This window comes from Amblyomma americanum, chromosome 7, assembly GCF_052857255.1.
Source record: "Amblyomma americanum isolate KBUSLIRL-KWMA chromosome 7, ASM5285725v1, whole genome shotgun sequence".
Lineage (NCBI taxonomy): Eukaryota > Metazoa > Arthropoda > Arachnida > Ixodida > Ixodidae > Amblyomma > Amblyomma americanum.
Window position 1 is genome coordinate 49,326,926 of NC_135503.1, and position 23,452 is coordinate 49,350,377.

At 47.3% G+C, this 23,452-nt stretch overlaps 3 protein-coding genes across 4 annotated transcripts; 1 reads left to right on the forward strand and 2 right to left on the reverse strand.

Annotated features, from left to right (window-relative positions):
* Positions 1–778: 778 nt before the first annotated feature.
* LOC144099072 (peroxiredoxin-4-like) lies at positions 779–4,107 on the reverse strand. Of its 2 annotated transcripts, none has more exons than XM_077632153.1 (6): positions 3,866–4,107; positions 3,409–3,526; positions 3,176–3,292; positions 2,523–2,645; positions 2,268–2,433; positions 779–1,085 (listed from the first exon to the last, which is right to left on the reverse strand). In XM_077632153.1, the coding sequence occupies exons 1-6, from the start codon at positions 4,035–4,037 to the stop codon at positions 1,029–1,031; spliced, it is 753 nt and encodes a 250-aa protein (XP_077488279.1). In that variant the 5' UTR covers positions 4,038–4,107; the 3' UTR covers positions 779–1,028. The 2 variants fall into 2 exon arrangements, with proteins under 2 accessions (XP_077488279.1, XP_077488280.1); XM_077632154.1 differs by lacking the exon at positions 3,866–4,107 and adding an exon at positions 3,684–3,803 and having other exon boundaries at positions 896–1,085.
* A 1,814-nt stretch (positions 4,108–5,921) lies between these two features.
* LOC144099073 (CWF19-like protein 1) lies at positions 5,922–7,947 on the reverse strand. The gene has a single exon (XM_077632155.1). It carries the CDS (start codon positions 7,790–7,792, stop codon positions 6,251–6,253), a length of 1,542 nt encoding a protein of 513 aa, XP_077488281.1. The 5' UTR covers positions 7,793–7,947; the 3' UTR covers positions 5,922–6,250.
* Positions 7,948–8,543: 596 nt separating this feature from the next.
* Positions 8,544–22,915, forward strand: LOC144099074 (ADP-ribosylation factor-like protein 13B). Its single transcript, XM_077632156.1, has 6 exons — positions 8,544–8,663; positions 12,031–12,283; positions 16,568–16,673; positions 16,756–16,964; positions 18,020–18,122; positions 22,477–22,915. Exons 1-6 carry the CDS (start codon positions 8,609–8,611, stop codon positions 22,768–22,770), a joined length of 1,020 nt encoding a protein of 339 aa, XP_077488282.1. The 5' UTR covers positions 8,544–8,608; the 3' UTR covers positions 22,771–22,915.
* Positions 22,916–23,452: the final 537 nt, after the last annotated feature.

A 23,452-nucleotide genomic window follows, 5' to 3' on the forward strand; every position in this document is an offset into this window, starting at 1 on the left:
CGTGGCTTCAGCCACCTGGGGCTGCGAGTGCTGAAACACATGAACATCTTGAATTTTGCTTCCATCGAAATCAATTGCAGTTACTATAGCTAGGTGTCAAACCTGATATTGTGCTCACCTCTACAACTGTCAAGCTACTATGGTCATAGTCATGCTTGAATTCTTAATACATGCAACAGTGCTTCCACTGCTTGCAAAGGAAGCATGGTATACCTACCACCTGCGGTTTAAAGTATATATTGTTTACCTAGAACACTGTTTATCACTGAAGTAAGGTAGTTAAGCCAGAAAATATGGACGAGGGAAATAGGCTTGATAATGATTGCAAGCGTCTGTTCTACATCGTTTCTCGATGCTGCATTTTTTTTGTAGCCAGTAGGTTAACCTTTACAATGTGCAATCACCTCAGCGCGTGCCGCCTCCTATGTCTGCATGCCATGCAGCCTTGTGTTCAAGTCTAGTGCATACTGCATTGCGTTAGCCACTGCAAACTGTAATGAAAAAATAAGTGCTAGCACAAGCCTTGCCTTTGGTGCCACCGCAGTGTGGCCTTCATAGATGCTTTTCCCACGAGAAGAGCAATGCAACTGCTGTCAAGGCCAAACAGTAACATTTTGGGGTCTTCCTTTAAGGGCACCTGATCCTTTCAATGGCCATATATGTGCATGCAACTTATATTCATGGGTAACAATTTCTATGTTTGATCTCGTCTTGCTACTGCCTTGCAAGGCTAGACCATGCAAATCTTCAAGCCACAAAAATTCATTTGACAACAATGTTGGCACAAAGAACTCTTTAATGATGAAAAAAAAATTGATCAGTGTAGGAAGAAAAACTGTTGTTTATGGTGCTTCGAGCACTTCAACAAAAACAGACTAGGCAGGCATAAATGTTGACCAGGGGACAGTCACTTGGAAACAAAATCACCATGGGAACATTTGAAGTTGCGATGGTTTTGTGCTGCAGTTATTTTTGTATGAGTTTGGATGCCCTGTGAGCTGTATCAAGTGCTTGAAGCATGAGACGTTTCACGCATCACCCATTTTGCTGAAGTACTTCAGCTTGTCTGCTGGGGTAGGAATGATCTGCAAGAGAAAAAAAATAAATGCATGCACTTGAGCGAGAGTTCCCAGGGAAGTATGTTTTCCTTGTGCAGATAGGTTTCTCACAATCAAAATGCAGTCTTTACATCATCTTCAACAGCAGCAGCAGCCTGACTACGCCCACTGCAGGACAAGAGCCTCTGCCAAATCTCTCCAATTAACCCTGTCCTGTGCCGGGTGCGACCACCCTATCCCCAAAACTTCTTAATCTCAGCCATGCACCTAACTTTCTGCCACCCCCTGCTACACGTCCCTTCCCTTGGAATCCAGTCTTTTATGCAAACTCAAAAAGCCTATCTGTGTGCTCGTCATATTTCATGCATAAGAGAGCTGTAATCAACTGAACAAAATTTAGTGAGTGAAGTGTAATGTAACAAGACATACCGCACTTCTCAAACAATTAATTTGCTACCCTTTTAAACCTTCCAATATTCTGGCCTTTTGCAAGTACTATAAGCCCTGCCAATGGTAACACTATTTTTCCAAGGGAAGCATGCCCAATATGAAAGGAGCTGGCTTTCTATTTATAGCTCAGAACTCAAGGTAATGTCCTCTGCATGCCTTTGTTCAGTTTCCTTTCTCACCACTATGCTGCGAATAGCCGCATCACTACACTTGTCTCTGACAAAATGAAGCCACTTGCCTGCTAACTTTGACAATGTTCTGTGTGGAATGCTAGGAGTGTTGCCAGCAACCATTCTCAAACCCAAGTTGCACATTTGTGCACACAAACACCCACAAAAACATGACAGCAGACAGCCACCACCACAGTTACATAAACCTCTCCCTGGTATTAACATGATGTCAAAGAGGTCTTGGCCCGATGGGCAAAATAGTCCACTTTCACTTCTGAACTGACTTTGCTTGTGTCGAACGCTCCCCCGCCACCTTTTTTCTGTCGATTAGAGACACTGTATGCATCGCAGCCTTTCTTCTCCCAGTTCGAACCTCATCATACAGAGGCCAGAGGTATGAAACTACTCCCATGATATGGCTACGAATAATGCAATTTTTCATGCTTTCCTTGCTTACAAGGGCTATTGGCATATCCAGTTTTCACTTTCTAGCACTGACAAATGGCATGTCACTGTGGTATCTCGCAATATCAGACTCTCTTGTCAATGATGTCTAGTGTAAAGATTGACAAAAAGCAAGCATCCATACCGTGTCTCCCCCAGGCTTCCAGCCTGCAGGGCAGACTTCGCCATGCTTATCAGTGTACTGAAAAGCCTGCACCAAGCGTAGAGTCTCATCCACAGATCGGCCGACCGGCAAGTCATTCATTGTGATCTGGCGAAGGTTGCCTTTGTCGTCAATGATGAACAGTCCTCTGAAATATAACGAAGTGTTTGAAACACACACGCTAAAAAGATTGCACACAATGCAAGAATGCCAAAGAATTGCATTCTGAACACTGACCTCAGTGTGTGACCAAGATCTTCCAGGTAGACACCATAGTCTTTTGAGATCTGGTGAGTAAGATCAGAGAGCAGTGGAATCTTGATCGGTCCAAGACCACCTTGTTTTCTAGGTGTGTTGATCCTGCACAGCCAACAAAATGTGAACTTAAAGCCGATGGATGCATGCAATCTCGATGCAATTCTATGTCGTGTTCCATTTTCTCTCAATGCTTCATCTCCTCGGAAAACCTGCCACAGTGGCTACGGCTTTTAGCTGCTGAGACAGAATTGAATCCCAGCTGCACCTCGATCGAGGTGAATGCACAAACACTCGTGTGCTTTAGCAATGCAAGTGCACATAACAGAACCCCTGGAGGCTGAAACAGTCTGGGGCCTTTCACTATGTCCCCCTTAGCTCAAGTGCACCTTTGGGAGGTTAAACGTCACACTATCTCCATAGAGGTTTTCTGGAAAAAAAAAAATCAGGTTTTCTGGAAAAAAAAAAATTCCTCCTTCGCAACGTAACACATTATAATATGCTGTATCTCAAGTGGCCGTAGTTTACAAGTTTATAGTGATGTAGCGAAACGCAACTGGTGTTGCAATCATGGTTCAGAAAAACAAAATCAAGTCATCAATCGTGCAATCAATCATTCAAGTCGTGCCACGTACCATGCAAGATGAGTGAAAGGTGAGTCAACAGAACACGCCACAACTTCTGCGTTCAGCGCCTTGAACTCCTGAATGCGGTCGCTGAACGCTATGATCTCCGTCGGGCACACGAATGTGCTGAAACAGAACAGAGGATCGCTGCTCAACCGAAGAAATGCAAAACCTGACCTTTCAGAATTGACCAGTTCCACGATTCAGATCGACGTGGAAGATGCACGGTAGGCAGTACTCACAAGTCCAACGGGTAAAAGAAGAACACCAGGTACTTTCCCTTGAAGTCGGAGAGTTTGAGCTCCTTAAACTCTCCATTCACGATGGCAGTTCCTGAGAAATCAGGGGCCGGTTTCGAGACTGCAACGACAAAAAACGAATTCATCAGAACATGCGGTCCCGACACCGACTACACAGGCGATGTTCCACATGCGACGCGTCACAAGTGATAAATGATTTCGATCGTGCAACCCTCAGCTCCCTTAAAAAAACTATGTTAAAAGTGGAGAAAAATCACCCCGGGCGTAGCTGTGTCCTCCGGTGAGAGGTTGGAGATGCATATTTAAGACAATAGAATGACACGACCTTATCCGCAAGGAGGTTCGCGAGGAATGATCATCGCGCACCACAAAAAGAGCACGCGCACGTTTTCGAACGCCGAAGCGAACGCCGGCACGTTACACGTCACGAAGTACCCACTTTGAGTTTTGCTCCAGTGGAGGTTGTGGGCCGAAGATTTCGTGTATTCTTGGGGGTAAACTTGACCGCCGCCATACGAACGGCATCCTTCCTCTGCGCAGGTAATAAGTTGTAGGCTGCCTATGCAGGAAAGAGCGATCAAAAACAACCTCCCACAACGATCTGACGCCATCCCGCCGCCAGATGAATTCTGCCTACTCTACTGGGGTTGATGCGGAAGCGCGTGCCCGCGCGGCTTTTTTTGCCCTTTCTGCCCTTCTCCCGACTAGCGTTTCAGCGGTTGCCGGAAGGCGGCGCAACATGTAAATTGGCGCGTCTTTTAAAAAATGCGGCAACTTCCGTCATGGAAATGCAATGATTTGTCTACTTCATCTAATATTGCAGTTGTTACAAAAGTATCAGAGGGCAACTTTATAGCTTTGTGTGCACGTGTATCGTGCACATAAGGCTGTATCATGTGTCCCCAACAAGTACCATCTCTGCGAAAAGTAACCAGGTTTGCTTCTCGACCATATATTGGAGCCCTTATTACGGCACCCCTAAAGACCAAACCTCGAAGGGCGATGACAAGGGCTCTCCTTGGCTTTCACAGGTTCTGAGCTTAAAGGCTGCCATAAATGCTCCTCTACATGACAGAAACAAAGCCCGTTGCTTAGGTACTTTTGGCAAGAACGGTACAGAGGTTATGCTGTCGCCTTAAGCCCGGGCACTTGTCCAAGTATTTTCTCTGATAGCTTATCTGAAACTCTATGGCAGTAGCAGAGGTTGAAAAAAATGGCACAGTTGTTTACATGTCTTTACAAATTTGAGTTACACATAGTATCATGCATCTTACGTTCTTGCTCTATGCAACTAGCAGAAAAATGTCAATTTTCTTTTTTGAATCATTCGGATACCAAACAATTCTTTTTTCTGAAAAATATTCTAAACGCCAGACAGCTTGAAAATCTGAGAGCCATTAAGCATATTATCGAGAGCCATCAACTGGTGCACTGAAGATCTTCAGTGCTTCGAACCAGAGCCATACATTGTCGAGATAGCATGCTGGTCTTTGGAGTTAGTTAAAGTTAACCGAAGTGACCTCCTGAGTAACAAGCATTTGCGGCCACAATGAGATTTGCAAACACAACCCAAGCGTTATGCAAATCTGATTTACTGGGAAGCCATTTGCTTAAAAAGCAATGCTGACATTCTTTGTCACATGTCACGGCATATTTTTGCAGCGTTTGTTTGAGGGCTAGTTCATGTTTTCAAGACAGAAAGCCTTTAGGGGACACACTTGAACGGGACAGGACAGGGGCTGTCCTGTCCCCTTTGTGTGTTGCGCTAAAAAGAATTCTGCCTTGATGGCATATTTTTGTGTACCCATGTAACAGACCTTATGTTTTGAGAGTCAGAGTTTCAAATCAGGTTTTAAATAGGTGAAAAAGATGTAGTGAGCACTTGCCATTTTTCTTGTACACTTTCCCTCAGCAGGGAAAAAGGCAAGTAAGCAAATGAACTCAGCTGAGAAAGTGACAACACAATATTATGAGGGGCTGTGATGATCTCACTTCCTTTTCCTCAGATTTCTTGCATTGCATACTTCAGCTTGTTCAACCTACTAGCCCAAAATCTTGTTTCCAATACTTGGTGCGTGGACTGTATTTCTTCAAAACCAGTTGGGCAGCGGAAGTTTTACCTTGTGGTTACGTGCTACTGCAGCGACTCATCCGAGAAGACGGATTAAAGATTGCCTTGCCCAGCTAGCCAAGTGTCGTGTGGTGACGATGCACTGTCAGGTTTTTCAGGCCAGTTTTCAGGCAAGTTTTGAAAACCTTGCTTAATATAAGCTTGCCTAATCTTAATCATGGTTTCAATTCCATGATATATGGCTTTCTTGTTATTTTGGATGTATTCTTCCTCCCCAAGCCCCCTGAAGTACTGCATTTGTCAGAGGTAAAGCATTTTGCTGTGTACGGCCAACATGCAAATATTTCATCAGAATATATGCCTGTGGGTTGAATCCCAAACCTCTGACCTCTGACACAATACAAAGATGAAAGCTTTAAAAAACTGGACTGTGCTTGAGTTCATTTATTTTGCAGTTGCTCTCTCCAAAGCACACCAGGAGAAGAAAATAGAAAATGTAGCCGTGGCAGCATGATGAAAAGCTGCATGCAATCATGACTCAGTGCCAAATTCAGTTGACATACTGTGAGGAGTGAAGAATCAGGTCAGCACAGAAGATTCTGAAATGTCATCTAGGCAGCTAGTACCGTTATCTTTAGACTGGATTTAAAGGCTACTATGAAGTATATACATATGTCTGCATTGAAGGTTTTTGAACAGAACATGTAATGTAATAACACTTCACTGGTGTGTATCTGCAAGATGTACAGTGCATTACAATGTGAAGTCATAAGGTTCAAACTGTTTTCTAAATTGAGCCACCATTGACACTTCCTCCTCCTGAGACAGTTTGCAGTCCTTCCAGTCTGCTTTGTCAGGCACATTGAGAACTTCCTCACAGGCAAGCACTTCCCTCCCAAACTGAAGAGGGAAGTTTCTGTTAATCCTGTGCAGCAATTTAGTGTCGTCAAATTCCATATAGAAGTACGGTCGTCCAGGGTCCACAATCTGGCGCAGGTTCGAGTTACGGGGAATTTCATCGAGGTCGACGCCAACTGACTGACCGTAGTCAACCAGCACCGACTGAAGACCCGGCATCAGTGACTCGGGCACAGGCACAACCTGAATCTGGAGGTGGGAACTCTTGTAGTTTCTTTCAAAGTAGACAGGTCGCTTTCCTTTAGCCTTGAAGAGCTGTTTAAGGCTTTCCTTGAATTTGATCACGTCCTCGAGGGTTTCTTCGTCCAGTTCTACGGTGCTCTGATGATGACCAATTGGCAGGATCAACACATGGTCAGGTGTGAGCGCGCCCTTGGCCAGTGCCAGGTAACAAGTGTCGCCAACGCTGATGACAAGGTGCTTCTCCACCTCAGGGCTCGCTAGACAGAACCAGCAGGGACCTTTAGGGGCCGGTGGAGGGCGCTTCTTGCGTTTCTGCTCGCCGGCGTCACCGGGATTTCGTTTCTTGCTCTTCTCCGCGGCTGGCGTGAGATCGTAGAAAAACTGTTGCGACTTGGACGACGTGTCCTTCAAGTCCGCCTCCGTGAACTCGTAGGGGCACTCAGTTACGTCGGTTGGCTGCTTCACGAGTTCTGCATTCGGCAGGTCCGACATAGGCACAATAGAGAACGCGTACAACCACTTTGCCTTCGCCGAGTTGCCGACAGAGGCCAGTGAAATGAATCGTGTGGCGTGGCGAGCTTGTTCACGGAGTACCTTGTGGTTTCTGTACGGCGTCCTCTCGTAATAGCAGTCGCCGGAGGATGTGAAGTGATACCGGGGCCGCAAAAAGTAGGCGAGAAGTGAGATGATGTCCGAGCCCTTGTCCTCTTCCGCGGACGCAGTGTGGGCATATCTGCTGACATTCTTCGGCCACTGGGAAGTAATGAACAGATCTACGCCCTTGTGGCTCGTGCTCTCGGCGACTGGGGACAGAAATTCCAGAGCATGCTTTTTGGCAAACTCGCCTTGCAAAGGTTTCTCACTGTTGGCCTCGTTTCCACAGAAGTAGGCAATCTTGAGTCCCGAAGCGCCGGTGAACATGCCTCGGGAACCTAAGTGCACGACGTTGTCGGCGAGATCCGACTCCGAAAACGAGTCCGGAGTGACGCCCACGGCATAGGTCTGCAGCGGTACCTTGCGATTGCTTAGTTTGTACTCCAACCATCGCGAAGTGTCGGGTCCGAAGAAGTCGCCCACACAAAGCAGCATCTCGAAAGGTCCGTTCTTTTTGTTGACGGTGGACACGCGATCGAAGAGTTTGTCAAACTGGCCCTTGACGTCTCCGCACACGAGGAGTTTCAAGGGGGACGCCATCGTAACAAGTGGCGGCAAGCGCTCACGTCCGCACACCGAAACAGTCACTAAACTATAAAGGAGGTGTGGCACCTGAAACGCGCGTATTTACCACAACGACACGAAGACGAAAATATTGGCGCCTATCACACATTTTCAACGTGCTATAAAAACAAAAGTTTATAACAAAAGAAAAGAGCTATGTTGCTTGGCTGAGATGCGCTTGTGCCAAAGCCAAATTCCACCCCAACTTTGACTAAGTTTTTCGCTTAAACTCACTTGTATTGCATGAAACACGAAGTGTTTGAAATAATAAGAATTCGCCGAACTATCACTCAAATACTTCGAAAATATACCATTGTGCGTAGGAGTCAGTTTCGGTTTCGGAACGTTTGCCGTTCGGTGTCCGCTCGGGTTCCCCTGGTAACGCGTGTTTCAACTGGCTTTCTGCTTTTCAAAGGAAAGCCAGTGATGAGATGGGGGCATGTGTTTCCAGGAAGAACAGGCGGTGAGCTTTACGCACCTCTTGGCGCGTATCAATTACAAAATTATCTAAAATTTTCTGTTTCACTTCACATTCTTGAACACGTTTGTTACGCATTGCATGCAGTCCGTATATCTTACTCTCTATACATCACAACGGAGTAGCCCGTAGTTGCACTTTTTCTTCGGCTGGTATTTTAACGTCACGTGTTTCATTTTCTAAACTGTTCCAACAGCGTGCAAAGCGCACTGGGCGCAGCATGTAGCACATAGGCACATTGAAGTCCTTGTCAGCGTTTTACCGACCATAGAAAAACGTTATACGCGTGTTGTTGCAGGCATATCACACTTCTCATGATTGGCCTTGACAACGCTGGAAAGACATCGACAACAAAGCATCTTTTAAGAGGTATGTGCCAGATGCGTTTCATATACTCTGGCGCGAATGGGAATTGTGGAATGGACGCACGTGTCATGGTGACAGAGATAGATATTAATTCTGGGCACGCAATTGCGAAATGGCTGGTGTCTTAATGTTGCTTTGGTATAGCTTTATGAATGGCACCTGTTGTGAACAGGTGCTGGCATTTGACTGTCCCCAGAAAACCTTTTCGCATGTGGCCTTTCTAAAATAACGAAGGATGGAATACATTCAGTTTGAGAAAGCGTGACCAACCAACGCGATGTGGTCGCACGGTGAGAAGACAGCTGCAGTACGGGCGAAATAACCTGTATATTTTTGAAGTAATGTTTACAGCTGCTGTGGGAAGTTCAAGCGATCGTAAGCTGCACGGGTTTCTTGGTGCAGCTTGATGCGACTAGATGTGAAGCAGCTAGCAGTGCACCGCGCGCGGGCGGTCACGTCCGCTCTGTCTGTAGCTAACTATTCAGTCTAATGCTAATGGTAATGCTAATGCTGCCAGGGAGAGTGCCCAGCCTAATTGTACTTCTTCTAGCTTCCAGGTCGGAGTGTCAACGCTGTATGGCTCATTTCGAAAAGGTAAATGTCATTCAAAGGAGGTCCTCCAGCCAATGGTGTAGACCAATTGTCATGGCGGCGTGGTTAATAAGCTTAATGCATGGTTAAATCTCTTCCCACTTCCCAGCCCCGTGCGATGCTACGCTAGCAGGTGCAAAGGGATGGCAAACATTTTTCTTTGCTCTGTCGCTTTGCAAAAATTGGCAGTGGCTTAGATCAGCTATGCCAGGATATAGGTAGCGAAAGCTACGGCATAGCTTGGTTAGCTAGCCTTGGTTAATCTTGATTGCAGGTTAGTCTGGTTGTCTAGCTATGTTGTTGTTGCATTAAAGACGACACATTACGTGCCCATCTCGCGGCGGCATATTCACGGCGTTTGGCCAGTCGTTCGGTGCGCTGTTCGTCTGTTTCCTGGGCGATTTGTTTCCGCTTCATCTCGTTCCGATGTTGATCCCAGGCCTCCTTCTGCTCAGCAGACTTGTCGCCGTCTATACTGCCGCCTCAACTGTGGTTACGGCGCGCGCGAGCACTCCTTTTCAATCCTCCGACATGTTTATCAGGCATGCGGCACAGCTGGCGAAGCGAGCGGAGGCGAGCGCTACGACGATAGATGGATGGGAAAAACTTTATTGGCGGCAAATTTAGTGTTCTTAACCCTTACGGGTTACTGGGTGCAGTGGTCGATCCTCGGTCCAGGATGCCGCACTTGGCAGCTGCCAGCGTGGCTCGGCGTACGAGAAATCGTTGCACTTCCTCGTCCTGGCTGGCCAGCAAGTGCCCCCACTGCGTCACATTCGGGTGGTCTGTTTTAGGCTCTAAGTCTGCCTTAGTGCTGGTCCATGTGACATGCTCTAGCGTAGGGAAACGGTGTGACGTCATATCAAACGGCGGCGGCAGTGATGCGCGCGTTGTGACGTCATGCCAGATTGCGCGGTGTCCACCCAGCTGCGGCGGTTGCTAGGCAACGGCCCAAGGTCTGTCTCTGTGCCTCCTCGAAGCAGCGCCACGACGAATTCTAAGTTCGTGGCCAGCAAAGCTTTCGCTTTAAAATAGCCACCACGCAGTTGGCGATGACTCTTTTTCCTTCAACGAAGCGGCGCAGGCAACGACTGACAGGTGCAGACAGACAAATCCCTCTATAAATCGCGTTGCAGGTGAAGGCATGCATACAGTCGCCGACGCCGCCGGACAGTTTTTGCCTTCATGGCCCACCTAATGCTCTCGCATTAAATTGAGCACAGACACCCAATATCTGGGTGCGCGTTTTCTTCTTTGTAATGATGTGTACCCAAGCAACACAAGTAATATTGGCCCAACATTGGAACTCTATTGGCAAAGCTGGCCCTACAATGGACCAGGATGGGACCATTCTCTTGCAATATTGGGTCAATGACCTGTGCTGCCGGGGTAAGGACTCAGTATACATGGATTATCACGTGGTGCTCGCCTAAGACCGCTAAATAAGTTATAAGTGAATTTCTTTCTCATGTTGTTTCTGTTTAAACAGCCGAACGATGGCTAGCTGTGACGTCAAAGTTGCGCATGAGTCAATCGAAGCGTGAAAAAACTGTGATATAATCGGTGACTGAACATTTTAATTCACCACAACGCTAAAGCCAGCGTGCCTCGAGTCGTAATCACAACAAATGAAGAAGCAGCAATTTTTTCATGCCTCACGTGACCTCTACGAAATTTTGACGTCACAGAGCTGTTGAAACGGAAACCAAAGTAACATAGAGAGAAAAATTCAATTATAAATTATTTAGCAGTTGTAGGCGAATACCAGGTGGTGATCAACGTATAATAATGTCCTACGCATCACTGCAAAGCAGGAAACATGCCGCCAAAATGACGTGCCTATACTGCTTTGAAAAAAGAAATTGAAACATTCCTCTATGCTTTCTTTGGTTTCGGTAACTGTTAGCTTCCTTCATATATGTATTTAGGAATGTTTACAACTGTTCGCTGAAACACCCGGTATACCGCGCCGTCCCCATGATCCTATAAGTGCACCTACTAGGATCACCCAGACCGCATGAACACAGATGGCACAATCTCCATAGAAAAATTCTTGTACCTTGACCTCAGAAATTATTGGCATAGAAAGCTGCTCAACTTCTCCGCCATATATCTCCCCTTTACATTTTCGTGTTTTGAACGCGACAGCGTTAAAGGCCCCGTTCACAAGAAAACCCGATGTCGGTTTCGGCGTTGTGAGCGAAAAATCACGAGCATAGTTCTGGCAGTTGGTCCCCAGAGAGCAACCTAGGAGCAAGGGGGGGGGGGAGGCACCTCGGTCACGTGACCTTTCAGCGTCATCACAACCTGGCCGCCAGACAGTGAGCAAACTGCCTACCGTGGCAGGTGGCAGTTAAATTAATAATTGGTCGCTTGGGCAGAGGAACCTAGGTCGCACAAGGCCCACTGCTGGGAGCGCTTGCCATCGGAGGGTAGTGGCACATCGCTTAACCGCTGCACCACTGCGCCAGGACGGGTAAGAGGACTCCCGGGGATCTGTAAATGCAAAGTCGAGAATGACCTGCATATACGAGAATTAAATATTCGCTATCGCATCATACCCCACATTTTTTTCTTCTTTTTTTGCCCCTTATCGTACAGAGCAGTCCGGCTGACATCTTGTCATGATTAACGTAATGTGCGCATTATATGTCCCGCACTAACATGACACTAAGCAACCTTTTATACTTTTTTCTTAATCTGCGCATATTTCTCGCCGAAAAAAACGCATTAGGCGAAGAAGGGTCACGATGTATTCGTAGTGAAAACTGTTCCGCAGACGGCGACCCCGCGGACGTAGTTCCGACGGTGGGCTACTCTAGCGTCGAGACGGAGCGCTGCGGCTTCCGCGTGACGCTGTGCGACCTGGGCGGCGGCTCCCGGATCCGCGCCATCTGGGAGCGCTATTACGCACTCGCCCACGGCCTGGTGCTCGTCGTGGACGCCTCGGCGGCTCACCGTGCCCCGGAGTGCCGACGTACCATTGCGCAGGTGCTGGCCGACCCGCGCGTGAGCGGAAAGCCACTGCTCGTGTGAGTACAGCACGTGTAATGGGTGTATGAATAATCTCTCGCCACAGTGAAATCTCGTTAATTCGAACTTCCAGTTTTTCTGGGCCCCTTAACTGCCGCAATCAGCGCAATATCTACCACAAGACTGCTAGTCGCAACTTCTGTCAGCCGTGAATGAGCAGACGAACTGCAGTCGAGTTCAAATAATCTGAACCACTGTACTTGGCAAACCGAAAGCTAGGCGATGTCTAAATGTGATCACTGCTATTTTGCATTTTATGTTCATTTAATGTAACTTTCTTTACGCTCGTCTTTGTTTACTTTTGTTGTTGAAAAGCTCCTCCTGCCTGCACTGGCTCGCACTTTTACTAAATAAACAAACAAGAAACGAACAAACAAACAAAAACATACAATCGCACGTTTACAACTTATAGGTGCACAAAATTCATTCAGAGGAATTTTTTCAGATCATGCGCTTTGCGCATCTTGCGTTGTAGCAAGATTTCTTAGCCCGAGACAGTTTTCTTATATAATGCAGGATATTGTGCACAATAAACAGCGATATCTGGTGCAGATAACTTATTGTCACATGCAGGCGCCTGTTGCTGCACACCCCTTCTGTTGAGCATGTCGCAAAACGAGACGAAAATTTCAGAATTTTCAGTCTGCCTAATCACCTGACAATCTGTGCATGTCATTTCTGGTTGTGGGTACATAAAGGCCACAGTCTTTTAAACCGATATGCAATCACGTGTCGATCTGCAGAGAAGCATATTCCGAGCACTATCAAGCCAACCCGTAGTTATGCTGCTTACAGCTAGCTGCACCGGACTTTCTGCACTTACGAATCATTCTGGACAAAGATGGGAGACATATTTTAAGCTCATTTTGTAGCCTGACAGCAGTTAGAGTAATAAAACCGGGTCGCAGTCTAACCCGTTAAGAGCTTTAAAAAGCGTTTCATTTGTTCACGGAACCTCATGCCCTAAGCTTAGCAATGTATTTACACAGAGATGCAGCTTGACCTGATCGTGTTGATTCACCGTCAGTGATCCAGAGTCACGGAGTCCGTTTTTCGCTCTTGTGCCACTGCCTATGCACAGGCGACGCCGAGAGGTTTGCGCACACGAGCTTTTCCATTCCTACGGGGCCCGTAGTTGGACCTAATTATCGGTATCGCAGCAATGGCCGAGTGACTGAGCATCCGCCTCGCATGCGGGAGGTGCGGGGTTCAATCCCCAGTGCCGCCGGGTACCCACCGGTGATACAATGGGTACAAGCTTTCCCCTGGCCTGTTGCTCGGCTTCTTTAGAATGAAATGCTTGGGAAATGGGTCTTTAACCCCACCTTGAGTAATCGAAAATTCTTTGTGCAATGGTGCTCTTTGGCCGTAGATGCCCTTGCGCCATAAAAATCCATCATCATCATCACCATCGAATTATCGAAGTGTGATAAACTCTCCGATAACTCCCTAAATATCGTGCCCCATTCACACCGCTTTAGAACCAGCCACGACTTCTGACAGACTAAATGAACTGATCGAATTTGCGGCCATGACGTCATGGGCGACGAATATCACAGCTGACATCGAAAAAAATAAATAAACGAATAGTATAACGCATCCCTGCTCTACGTATGTGCGACGCTGGATGGATGAATGGATGGATACGGCTGAACCCTTTACATCGGGCGGTGGCTCAAGCCACCTAGCCATGTCTGCGCGAAATTTTACTCCTGTCTTGCTTTTAGCCACCAATCAGATAACCTTCGCTTGGTTACTTCTAACCACTTAAAATCCACTTTCCCTTCACTATCCCTAAACCCCAATGCCTTGGATAAGTCAGCCCCGCTGCCTTCCACTGTAGGGTGAAGCCCTTTACAGAAAAGTATCAAGTGTTCAGCCGTTTCCTCCTCCTCTCCGCACGCAATGCACAAAGTGTCTATCTCGTGGTACCTGACTATATACGTCTTAGTCCGCAAAATTCCAGTCCTGGCCTCAAACAACAAAGAACTTCCCCTACAATTATCATAGATATTTTCTTTGACAATTTCCTGTTTAAAGGTCCGGTATGTTTCCAGTGCCGATTTCGTCAGCATCCCTGTTTTCCACAAAGCTCTCTCTGTTTTTTTAACCTTTTTCTTAACCGATAATTGCTTATTTGCCCCCTTACTGCTGTCCAGATATTTGCTTCTAAATTTTCTAGTTCGCTTTCTCCATTTCGTGTCAACATTCTTTCTATACAGGTATCTGAAAACTTTCCTAGCCCACCGTTTTTCCTCCATCTTTCTCAATCGTTCCTCAAATGCTATCTTACTGCTAGCCTCTCTGCTCTCGAAAGACGCCCATCCCATATAACCCTGTACCCCCTGATTTGGTGTATTGCCATGTGCTCCCAAAGCTAACCTCCCTGCTCCCCGTTGCCTAATTTCCAGCCTTGCTTGAACGTCTGGCCTCATACACACGACCGCATTACCGAAGGTCAGGCTAGGGACCATCACCCCTTTCCAGATCCCTCTTACCACCTCATACCTATTGTAATTCCACAGTGCCCTATTTTTCATGACAGCTGCATTCCTACTAGCTTTATTCATTACATATTTTTCATGCTCTGTCAGATACTCAACACTGTTATTTATCCACACCCCAAGATACTTGTACTCATTCACTACTTTTAGCACGAACTCCTGTATTCTATGCTCGCCGCCCTCTTCATTAAATATCATGACTGCAGATTTTTCCTTACTATACTTGAAGCCTAATCTATCTCCCCCTGTACTGCATATGTCTAACAACTTCTGCAGGTCTTCCTTGTTGTCAGCCATTATCACTATATCGTCCGCGTATATTAGTCCCGGTAAAGTCTGTTTAATCAATTCCCCTTGCTTGAAAAAAGATAGGTTGAAGCCTAGTCCGCTCCCCTCTAGCTTGGTCTCCAACTCTTGCAGGTACAACATGAACAACAAAGGGGACAGATGACATCCTTGTCTAAGCCCCCGCTGTATCTCTACAGGCCCTGATACATTTTTTTCCCATTTTATGAGCCCTCTGTTACCTCTATATATATCTTTTAAAAGATTAATTACTCCCTTTTCCACATCCAATGTGCCCAGTATGTCCCACAAATGCTCCTGAGTAACGTTGTCATATGCCCCCCTAATATCCAGAAATGCTATCCATAAGGGCCTATGTTCCTTTTCCGCAATTTCCATACACTGTGTCAATGAAAATAGATTGTCCTCCAACCTCCTTTGTTTCCGGAACCCATTCTGTAGTTCCCCTAACACCCCCTCGTTCTCCACCCAAGCCTGCAATCTATCCTTTATAATTTGCATCACCACCCTGTAAACCACAGACGTCACTGTTATGGGGCGATAGTTACTTACGTTTGCTTTGTCCCCCTTTCCCTTATATATCATGTTCATTCTACTTAATCGCCATTCACCGGGGACTTTCTCATCCACTATCATTTTGTTCACTACCTGTATTAATGTTTGCTTGGATTTTGGTCCTAACTTCTTTATCAACATAATCGGGATACCATCTGGCCCTGTTGATGTGCCACTAGGAACCTTCTTCTCTGCCCTTTCCCACTCTCCTTGCTCCAGTGAAGCTATTGCTGTAACCGGTCTATCCTCCTTCGATAAATTATGTACCACGTGCTTTGCTGAAAATTTTTCCGTCATCCTTGTTCCTATGTGTTTTATTGCTTCATCCCCTTCTAGTCGAATACCCTCATCTGTAACAATAAACCTTTGTTCTAGCCTAGTTTTATTACTCATTGCATTTAGATGTTTCCAGAATTTTTGGGCTGCTTTTCTATCCTTTTTATTTACTTTTGACATCCATTGGGCCCCCTTTCTTCTAATTTTCTCATTAATCAAATAGGATGCGTCCCTTCTACACTTTATGAAGGTATCCCATTTTCTGTCTACTTCGGGTTTTGGTTCCCCCCTCTTCTTGGAATATCTGTGTTCCCTGGACGCTTCCTTGCGCTTTTCTATTGCCCTCTTGACCTCCACATCCCACCAACTCTTGGGTTTGCATCTTTTCCCTTTTAGCTTTACTCGCACCTTAGCTAGCTCTAGCTCCAGTAATCGAATTAATTTGGTATAAGTCCATTCTGTTTCACTATCCTCAAAAATTACTTTCTCGATTTGTTTGGCTGCTGTTTCCAATTGCTTTTCTGAGTAAAAATTGTTGGTAACAAGCAGCGCCATCTAGATTTCCGCGCTTTTTTTTTCCTTTATCGGCGCATTCCCGTAGAGCAATGAACTCCAGATTTTATCCTCCTCCACTCATTGCAGGCTACTCAACAAGCAGGATCTCGAAACAGCCGTTGACGAGACAGAGATGTGCTCCCTGCTGGACCTGGAGAACGTGGTCAACCAATACAAGTGCCCCACGAGGGTGGTACGCGGCAGAACCTTTCCTGAGCGTTTTTACTGCCCGAAATTAAAAAAAAGGAGTAAAAAAAAGGAGTTCTTTGGTGCAGGAGAACTGCTGCGCCATCCGGTTCGGCGGTCGCAAGCGCAAGAGAGACCCGGGCATCGACGGAGGCTTCCAGTGGCTCCTGGGCCACATTTCCCGCAATCTGGACGAGCTCAGGGACAGGGTGGAGCACGACACGGCGCTGCAGCACGCACAGGAGGAGAGGAATAAAGAGGAACGCCTGGCCAGGGTCCAGAAGGCGCGGGAACAAAGGTACTTGCGAGCCCTCGCTTTACACGGGTCCTGAACGGGGCTTCAAGCCAGGGAAGAGGCTCGCAAACTGTGGACCCCGGGGAACATATCCGTATTCACATCATGCGGGCAATTAAACTGGCGGCCCTAGTTACAGGCTGAGAATGAGGTTACCCCAGGTTACTGTGGGTAACAGTGCGACCTCGTTCATTCGCGGTTCCGCGCGCGAGCCGCAGCATGGCATCGATTTCGTGAAAATTGCCAGCTCGTCTCAAGTGTTATCCGTACGACAAAACGCATGGCAGTCACGGAGACTAATATGTCGGATGCGGCAATTATGCTTTATAATATGCGCAGGACCGACAACCAGTAATCTATCTGGTGTGTCTAAGTGGATGTCAAGGGATGGAAAATGCAGCCAAGGACGGACAGACAACAATGACTTGAACTCTCGAAATTCACTGCAGTGACGTGGCCGCAGCTGGCACAGAACAGGTCACTGGTAGAAGCCGTAGCCCTGCAGAGAACTCACCTTGGCTGATGATGATGCACTACTAATTCGATAGCAAAACTTTACATCATGCGATTTCGCGTCCTGCGTCCGTCATAAATGTCGCTGATTGGTCGAGTGAGGTCACGTGACCTTGCGGAGTCAACACAACATGACCCCTGTGGCAGGTGGGAATTAAATCGTTTAATTACGTTAAATTGTCACCTTCAGACCGTTGTACTGCACGTCATGCTATTGGCGTCCTGCGTTAGTCACAAAAGTCGCTGATTGGCCGCGAGAGCGATGACGTCACAAGGTGACGTGACCACGGCGCATGAAGAGAAAACTGAAGCTGAAAAACAAGGGGGGGGGGGGGACCGCACAACCTCAGAAAGGGCGAGACAAGCAGGTCGGAACAGGTTCTCGGCAGACTCGCTCAGCGCATGATTGTGTGTGTGCAAATAAACCTACGATGACAGTGACAACACTGTGTATGTGGTGCAAGAACTTACACAGGCACATAAACATGCAGCAGCATTATATTACTGTCAAATTTATATTTCTTGTTTTCCGTCTGTTCGGACAGGGCAAAGGCACGCAAGCAAGTCGACAGCATACCTGAAGATGAAGGCGACAAGAACGGAAACAAAATCGCCAGTTTCGAGAGCGAGACGGAAAAAGTCGTCACGGTGAGGCAGGGCTCATATGCTCACTGTTGAGCGCCCTTCACAAATTTGTCATTGGCGGGGGTGAATAAGAGCGAAACCTGCTGTTTTCTTGTGCAGCGCCAAGGTCGCGGGTTCGATGTCGGCCGCGGCGGCCGTATTTCTGTGCTGGAGAAATACAAAAACGCCCCTATGCTGTGGGATGTGAGGGCACGTTTTAAGGCAGCTCAGGTGGTCTAAATTAATCCATAGCCCTCTCCTACGGCGTCCTCACAGCTCATATGTGCCGCTCCGGGACGTTTAAACCCACAATTTAGAATTATCGTGCAGCAATCGCACCTGATGCATATCATGAACGACGAACCAGTGTCCTTTCACAGCAATTAACAATGTTTTAAAGAATATTGTCACGTCTCATTTTGGTGGTTCATTTTTGCTCGCATCTCTAAAAATATCACGCTTCGTAATACCTGGTGTTTCACCTAAGACTGTTAGCAATTAAAAAAAAATAGAATAGCTTTCTCTTTCTTCGGCATAACTTTTTACTGTAACTATATTACAGTTAGGCTCACTTACTGAGAGGCTTGTAGTCCACCGTAATATGAATATCAGTTTCTAGAATTTAGAAAATGCCATTATTGTCGCCGCTGAAGCGAAAGGAATTTCGGGGCCGTATACGGGCGAAACAGAAACCGCGCGACCAGAAAGAGCGCTATCCACGCCTACGAGCGCGCCATGGAGCGCGCGATATTAGTTACTGTGGGCATAACTGTAACAGCTAAAAGTTCAGAGAAGAAGAAAAGGGAATTTTAATGAAAGAAAGGCGGAGAGGTCGGCCGGTGGTAACAGGGCCCTGGCCTGCTACTCCACACAGGGGAAAGGGAAGAGGAGGAAAAGGAAAGTGTGAATGAAGGCTGATGATGGCATAATACAATGAGTTTCACGGGTGATGTCTATGCACACGCACACACACACACACACACAACACTGGCTGGCGCTCGCATCGCGGTTACTGGACACACATAAAACTCAAAACTGGTGTCTGCAACACAACACCGACACATGTCATTAACCATGTAGGTTGTGCACAGGCGGTCACAAACGAGTATCCAGGCCTGTTTCACACAAAAAGTTGAGCAGGGCTTTTGTCACACGCCACCAATCAGAACGTCTCGTCCTTGCGCCCAGAAGAGTTTCCTCAGAGAGAGGGCGAGAGTCCAGGTTTTTCACGGTCGCCTCCAATGTTGTTCTTTCAGAAGTATACTTCGGGCACGCGCAAAGAAGGTGTCCAATAGTCTCTGGTGTGTTGCACTGTGCGCAATTTGGGTTACTTTCGATGCCGATCTTGTGAAGATAGTGTTTGGTGTAGGCAACGCCAAGCCGTAGCCGGTGGAGTAAAGTCCCATGACGTCGCACCACCACAGATGGGAAATGTAATCGGGAGCCAGCGTCAAGCTTACACACGCGGTCCTGTTGATGACTCGGATCATGCCAGTGCGACTGCATTGCCGCCTGCATTAAATGCGCCAACAAGGCTCCAATGTCTGATCTTGAAAAGGCTATCTCAATGAAAGCACCATCACTATGTGCCATCCGAGCCTCGGCGTCAGCACGCTCGTTTCCCGCTATGCCGCAATGGCTCGGTATCCATTGAAACTTTATGATATGGCCGCGGTGGAAAGCCTCGGCTAACAAAAGCACAATCTGTTGAACCAGCTGCTCGCATGCTCTTGGTTTTAGATAAGTTTGTACGACCTGTAATGCCGATCGCGAGTCGCAGAATATAGTCCATTGCTGCGCTGGCTGGTGACCAATATAAAGGACGGCTTCTCGTATGGCTGCCAATTCGGTTGCCGTAGAGGACGTTTTGTGCATGAGCCTGAAACGGTGACATGAGGCATTTCCTGGCACTATCACCGCTGCAGCTGAAGAAGTGGTCGTAACGGATCCGTCCACGAAAACATGCTGGGTGTTAGTATACATAGATGTAATGTATGACAGCGCCAGCTGTTTCAGTCCGACTGTTGGAATGTGCGTTTTCTTTGTTATCCCTGGGATTGTTGTCCGTATAGATGGTTTTGGTACTGCCCAAAGTGGCACCTCCGCAATCTGGTGTGGCGCGTAGTTCGAAGGCAGCGCATTGCGCTGCATCCAAAGGGCTCTGGAAAAGGCTGCATCTGGACGCACCGCACTAATGTTAGTCAGGGGGTGATGACGATGCCTGGTCAGATGCCGCAAATGCACACGAAGTGGCTCCTGTTGAAAATAAATTCGTGCTGGGCAGGCGCGGGCCTCATAAAATGTGCCCCATGTAGAAGTTTTACATGGCAAACCCAAGCATACTCTTAAAGCACGAGCCTGCGCGCTTTCAAGCACACGCAGGCCTGATAGTCTGACCCCCGAGAGAACGGGTGCACTGTATCTGAGAAGGCCGACTACCAGCGCCTGGTACACGTGTAGTAAAGATCGCTCAGAGGGACCCCAACATTTTCCTGCCATACACCGCACAATGCTTGCAAAGCTGTCGAGCTTTTTCTTGAGCACAGAAATGTGCTTCGTCCAGGACAGGTCACGGTCTATCGTAACACCTAAGAATTTGTGATGTGTTACGTATGGAACAATTTGCCCGTCGATTGTGACCGGATACCACGCCATTATCTTGCGTGTGAAAGCCAATGTTACGCTTTTAGTTGGCGAAAGTTCAAGCCCCTGACGGCGCAAGTACGCAGACGTAATGGACACCGAACGCTGCAATCTTGCTTGCACTTGGGGACGCGTGACACTTGATGTCCAGATGCAAATATCGTCTGCGTAGGCGGATATTGAAACAGTCTTCGGTAGTTGTTTGAAAAGGCCAATGAGCACGAGATTGAACGTTGGACTGAGCACTCCTCCCTGAGGAACACCACAAGCAACATGATGATCTGCTGTGTCACCTTCAAGAGTCTCCATGTAGACTGTCCGGTTTGTCAAATAGCTTGCAATCCAATTGTGTAGACGTCCGCCTATACCACATTGCTAGTTAAAGGGATCCTGAAATGATTTTGGTGGTCATATTTTAAAGGGGCTCCGAATAAAGTTGCGGTATGCCTACGATGTTAAAGGACGCCGCTTCACAAATATCCTCTAGCAAGAATTTTTTAAAAGCGTTTTGTGGAAGCGGAGTTATCTGTAGTCAAAATTTGAATTTACGCGTCATCGCGCCTTTCTCCTCTCGTCCCTTTTTGCACGCTGAAATGTCGGCGCTCCTGCGCCGGCCCCACCCACTCGGTACCTCCGCCGGCTTCCGACGCGCGCGGGAAAAGGGGGCGGAGCTCCCGGCCGCGGCCATGGGAGGTGCGTGACGCCAGAAAGAGACGTCACGGCGAACCAATGAAAGCCCTTTGCTGCTGACGTAACGAGCGCGGATTTCGGGCGAACGCTCGGCACCGCAGGTCGCTGCGAGGCGCGGAAGCGCGAATTTTTAAAAATATATTGTATATGATCGGTTCGCTTTTGTAGTACTGCACGCGGCACGAACACTCGGTGGCATGTACTCTATACAATGTAAGGCCATTATAGCTGTGCGTGGACCGTACAGATAATTGGTTTTTGGGGAAAGGAAATGGCGCAGTATCTGTCTCATATATCACCGTACAGATGAAAATTGATTTTTGAGGAAAGAAAATAACGCAGTAACTCTCTCACATATCTCGGTGGACACCCGAAACCGCGCTGCAAGGGAATCAATAAAAGAGGGAGCAAAAGAAAGCGGTGCTGTAGTGGAGGTCTCTGGCATGGTCTCCTACAGTTTACAAAGAATTTTTTTTAGATTTCTGCTCCCAACCGTTTACAGCGACACTTCACCACGCGTTCTTAGCTGCCCCTACCCCGATGACATAAAGTTAGCAGTCTGGACCAGATTGTCCTGCCGAAGTGACACAGGCGAGACCAGGCGCTGTGGAGTGCAGTCCCGACCTTTTTTTTTTCTTCTCTCTGGTGTGTCGGCATGTATGAGTTGAGGAGGGAGTAGAGAAGCGTCCTTTTTAATCGGCAATAGCTTCGGTGGTTATGAAGCTAACTTAAATATTTTTTCCATGTGCTGACAAGTGATGGAATACTGATCACTCGAGCACATTTCCTAACCTCAGAAAATATCATTTCATGGTCCCTTGAACATGTCTCAGTTGTATTCTGATCCACATCTCCACTCAGAATGGTATGCCGAAGAGAGCGCTTTTTTAACTCAAAATGCCTATTTTAAAGAATTGCCAACAGTCCTAGGTGAAACACCCTGTATAATTTGTTAGGAATCGCTTTGCTTATAAATTAACACTTGCCTGCTTGTTGAGTTCAATTAAACACGGCCACCACTTTACCAGCGCGCTCAACTTTCCAGGCAGAAGACCGCAGCGGAGAGCAACCATCAAATGAAAGAGAGATGCAGACGCCTGATGGAGCACGTGTGATCATTGTCAGTCCAGTACGGTGCACACCAGTTGATGAAGACGACTATGAACCGCGTGACAATGCACCCGGAGAGCAGCCCTTGAGTGACCACGAACAAACATCGAGCGAGCACGTGCACAAGTCACGTGACAAGCGGCCAGCCACGCCTACCAACAAGACACTGGGACTGTCTCTCTACATGCCACAGGCGTCCTGCCCACTCCTTACTGAAATAGAAATGTGACACTACCACAGATGTACAGGGCGTGGTACACATACAAGAAACACCTGAATGGGTGGGTATACAAGCGATGATGACTATCAAATTCCAGCTGATCTCTTGTGCAAAAGTTTAGCCTACAGGATTTCGTATGCAACCTGATCTGTACCCAAATACTCACGTAGGTGTTCCCTCTAGATGCAACACACCCCATTCAAGGGTCACTTTTATACTTTGAACTCTCATGTACACACACTCTCTTTGTATGCAGAAATAATTAGAAAGACAGTAAGAATGGCATTCGGAAGAACTTGAGCTGCCCCATGGAAAGGAATATAGTAAGACACCTTCTTCAGGAACTAGTGGGCAAATATGTTGTGAATTTACTCAGACTTAATATAAGAGTGAGAGCAAAATGACAGTGACGGGCATAAACAGATTCTTGAAAAATTTAAATTTTTATCACCTTGTGATTTGTGAGCCACAGTGGTTATGGTGCTTGGCTGCTGACCTGAAAGACGCGTGTTCGATCCTGGTAGCGGGGGTCGCATTTTGATAGGGGCGAAATGCTAGAGGCCCGTGTAGCTGTGCGATGTCAGTGCTCATTAAAGAACCCCAGGTGGTTAAAATTATCCAGACCCCCTCCACTACGGCGTCCCCATTGCCCGAGTCGCTTTGGGACGTCAAACTCCACAAAACCATCCGT

Coding starts and splice junctions, on each gene's coding strand:
- LOC144099072 (XM_077632153.1), bottom strand. CDS start 4,037: ATGGCGTCAGATCGTTGTGGGAGGTTGTTTTTGATCGCTCTTTCCTGC. Junction 3,527..3,865: donor CCACTGGAGCAAAACTCAAA/GTGGGTACTTCG, acceptor TTGTCGTTGCAG/TCTCGAAACCGGCCCCTGAT. Junction 2,434..2,522: donor GATCTTGGTCACACACTGAG/GTCAGTGTTCAG, acceptor GTTATATTTCAG/AGGACTGTTCATCATTGACG.
- LOC144099073 (XM_077632155.1), bottom strand. CDS start 7,792: ATGGCGTCCCCCTTGAAACTCCTCGTGTGCGGAGACGTCAAGGGCCAG.
- LOC144099074 (XM_077632156.1), top strand. CDS start 8,609: ATGATTGGCCTTGACAACGCTGGAAAGACATCGACAACAAAGCATCTT. Junction 8,664..12,030: donor AACAAAGCATCTTTTAAGAG/GTATGTGCCAGA, acceptor ACTGTTCCGCAG/ACGGCGACCCCGCGGACGTA. Junction 12,284..16,567: donor AGCGGAAAGCCACTGCTCGT/GTGAGTACAGCA, acceptor CACTCATTGCAG/GCTACTCAACAAGCAGGATC.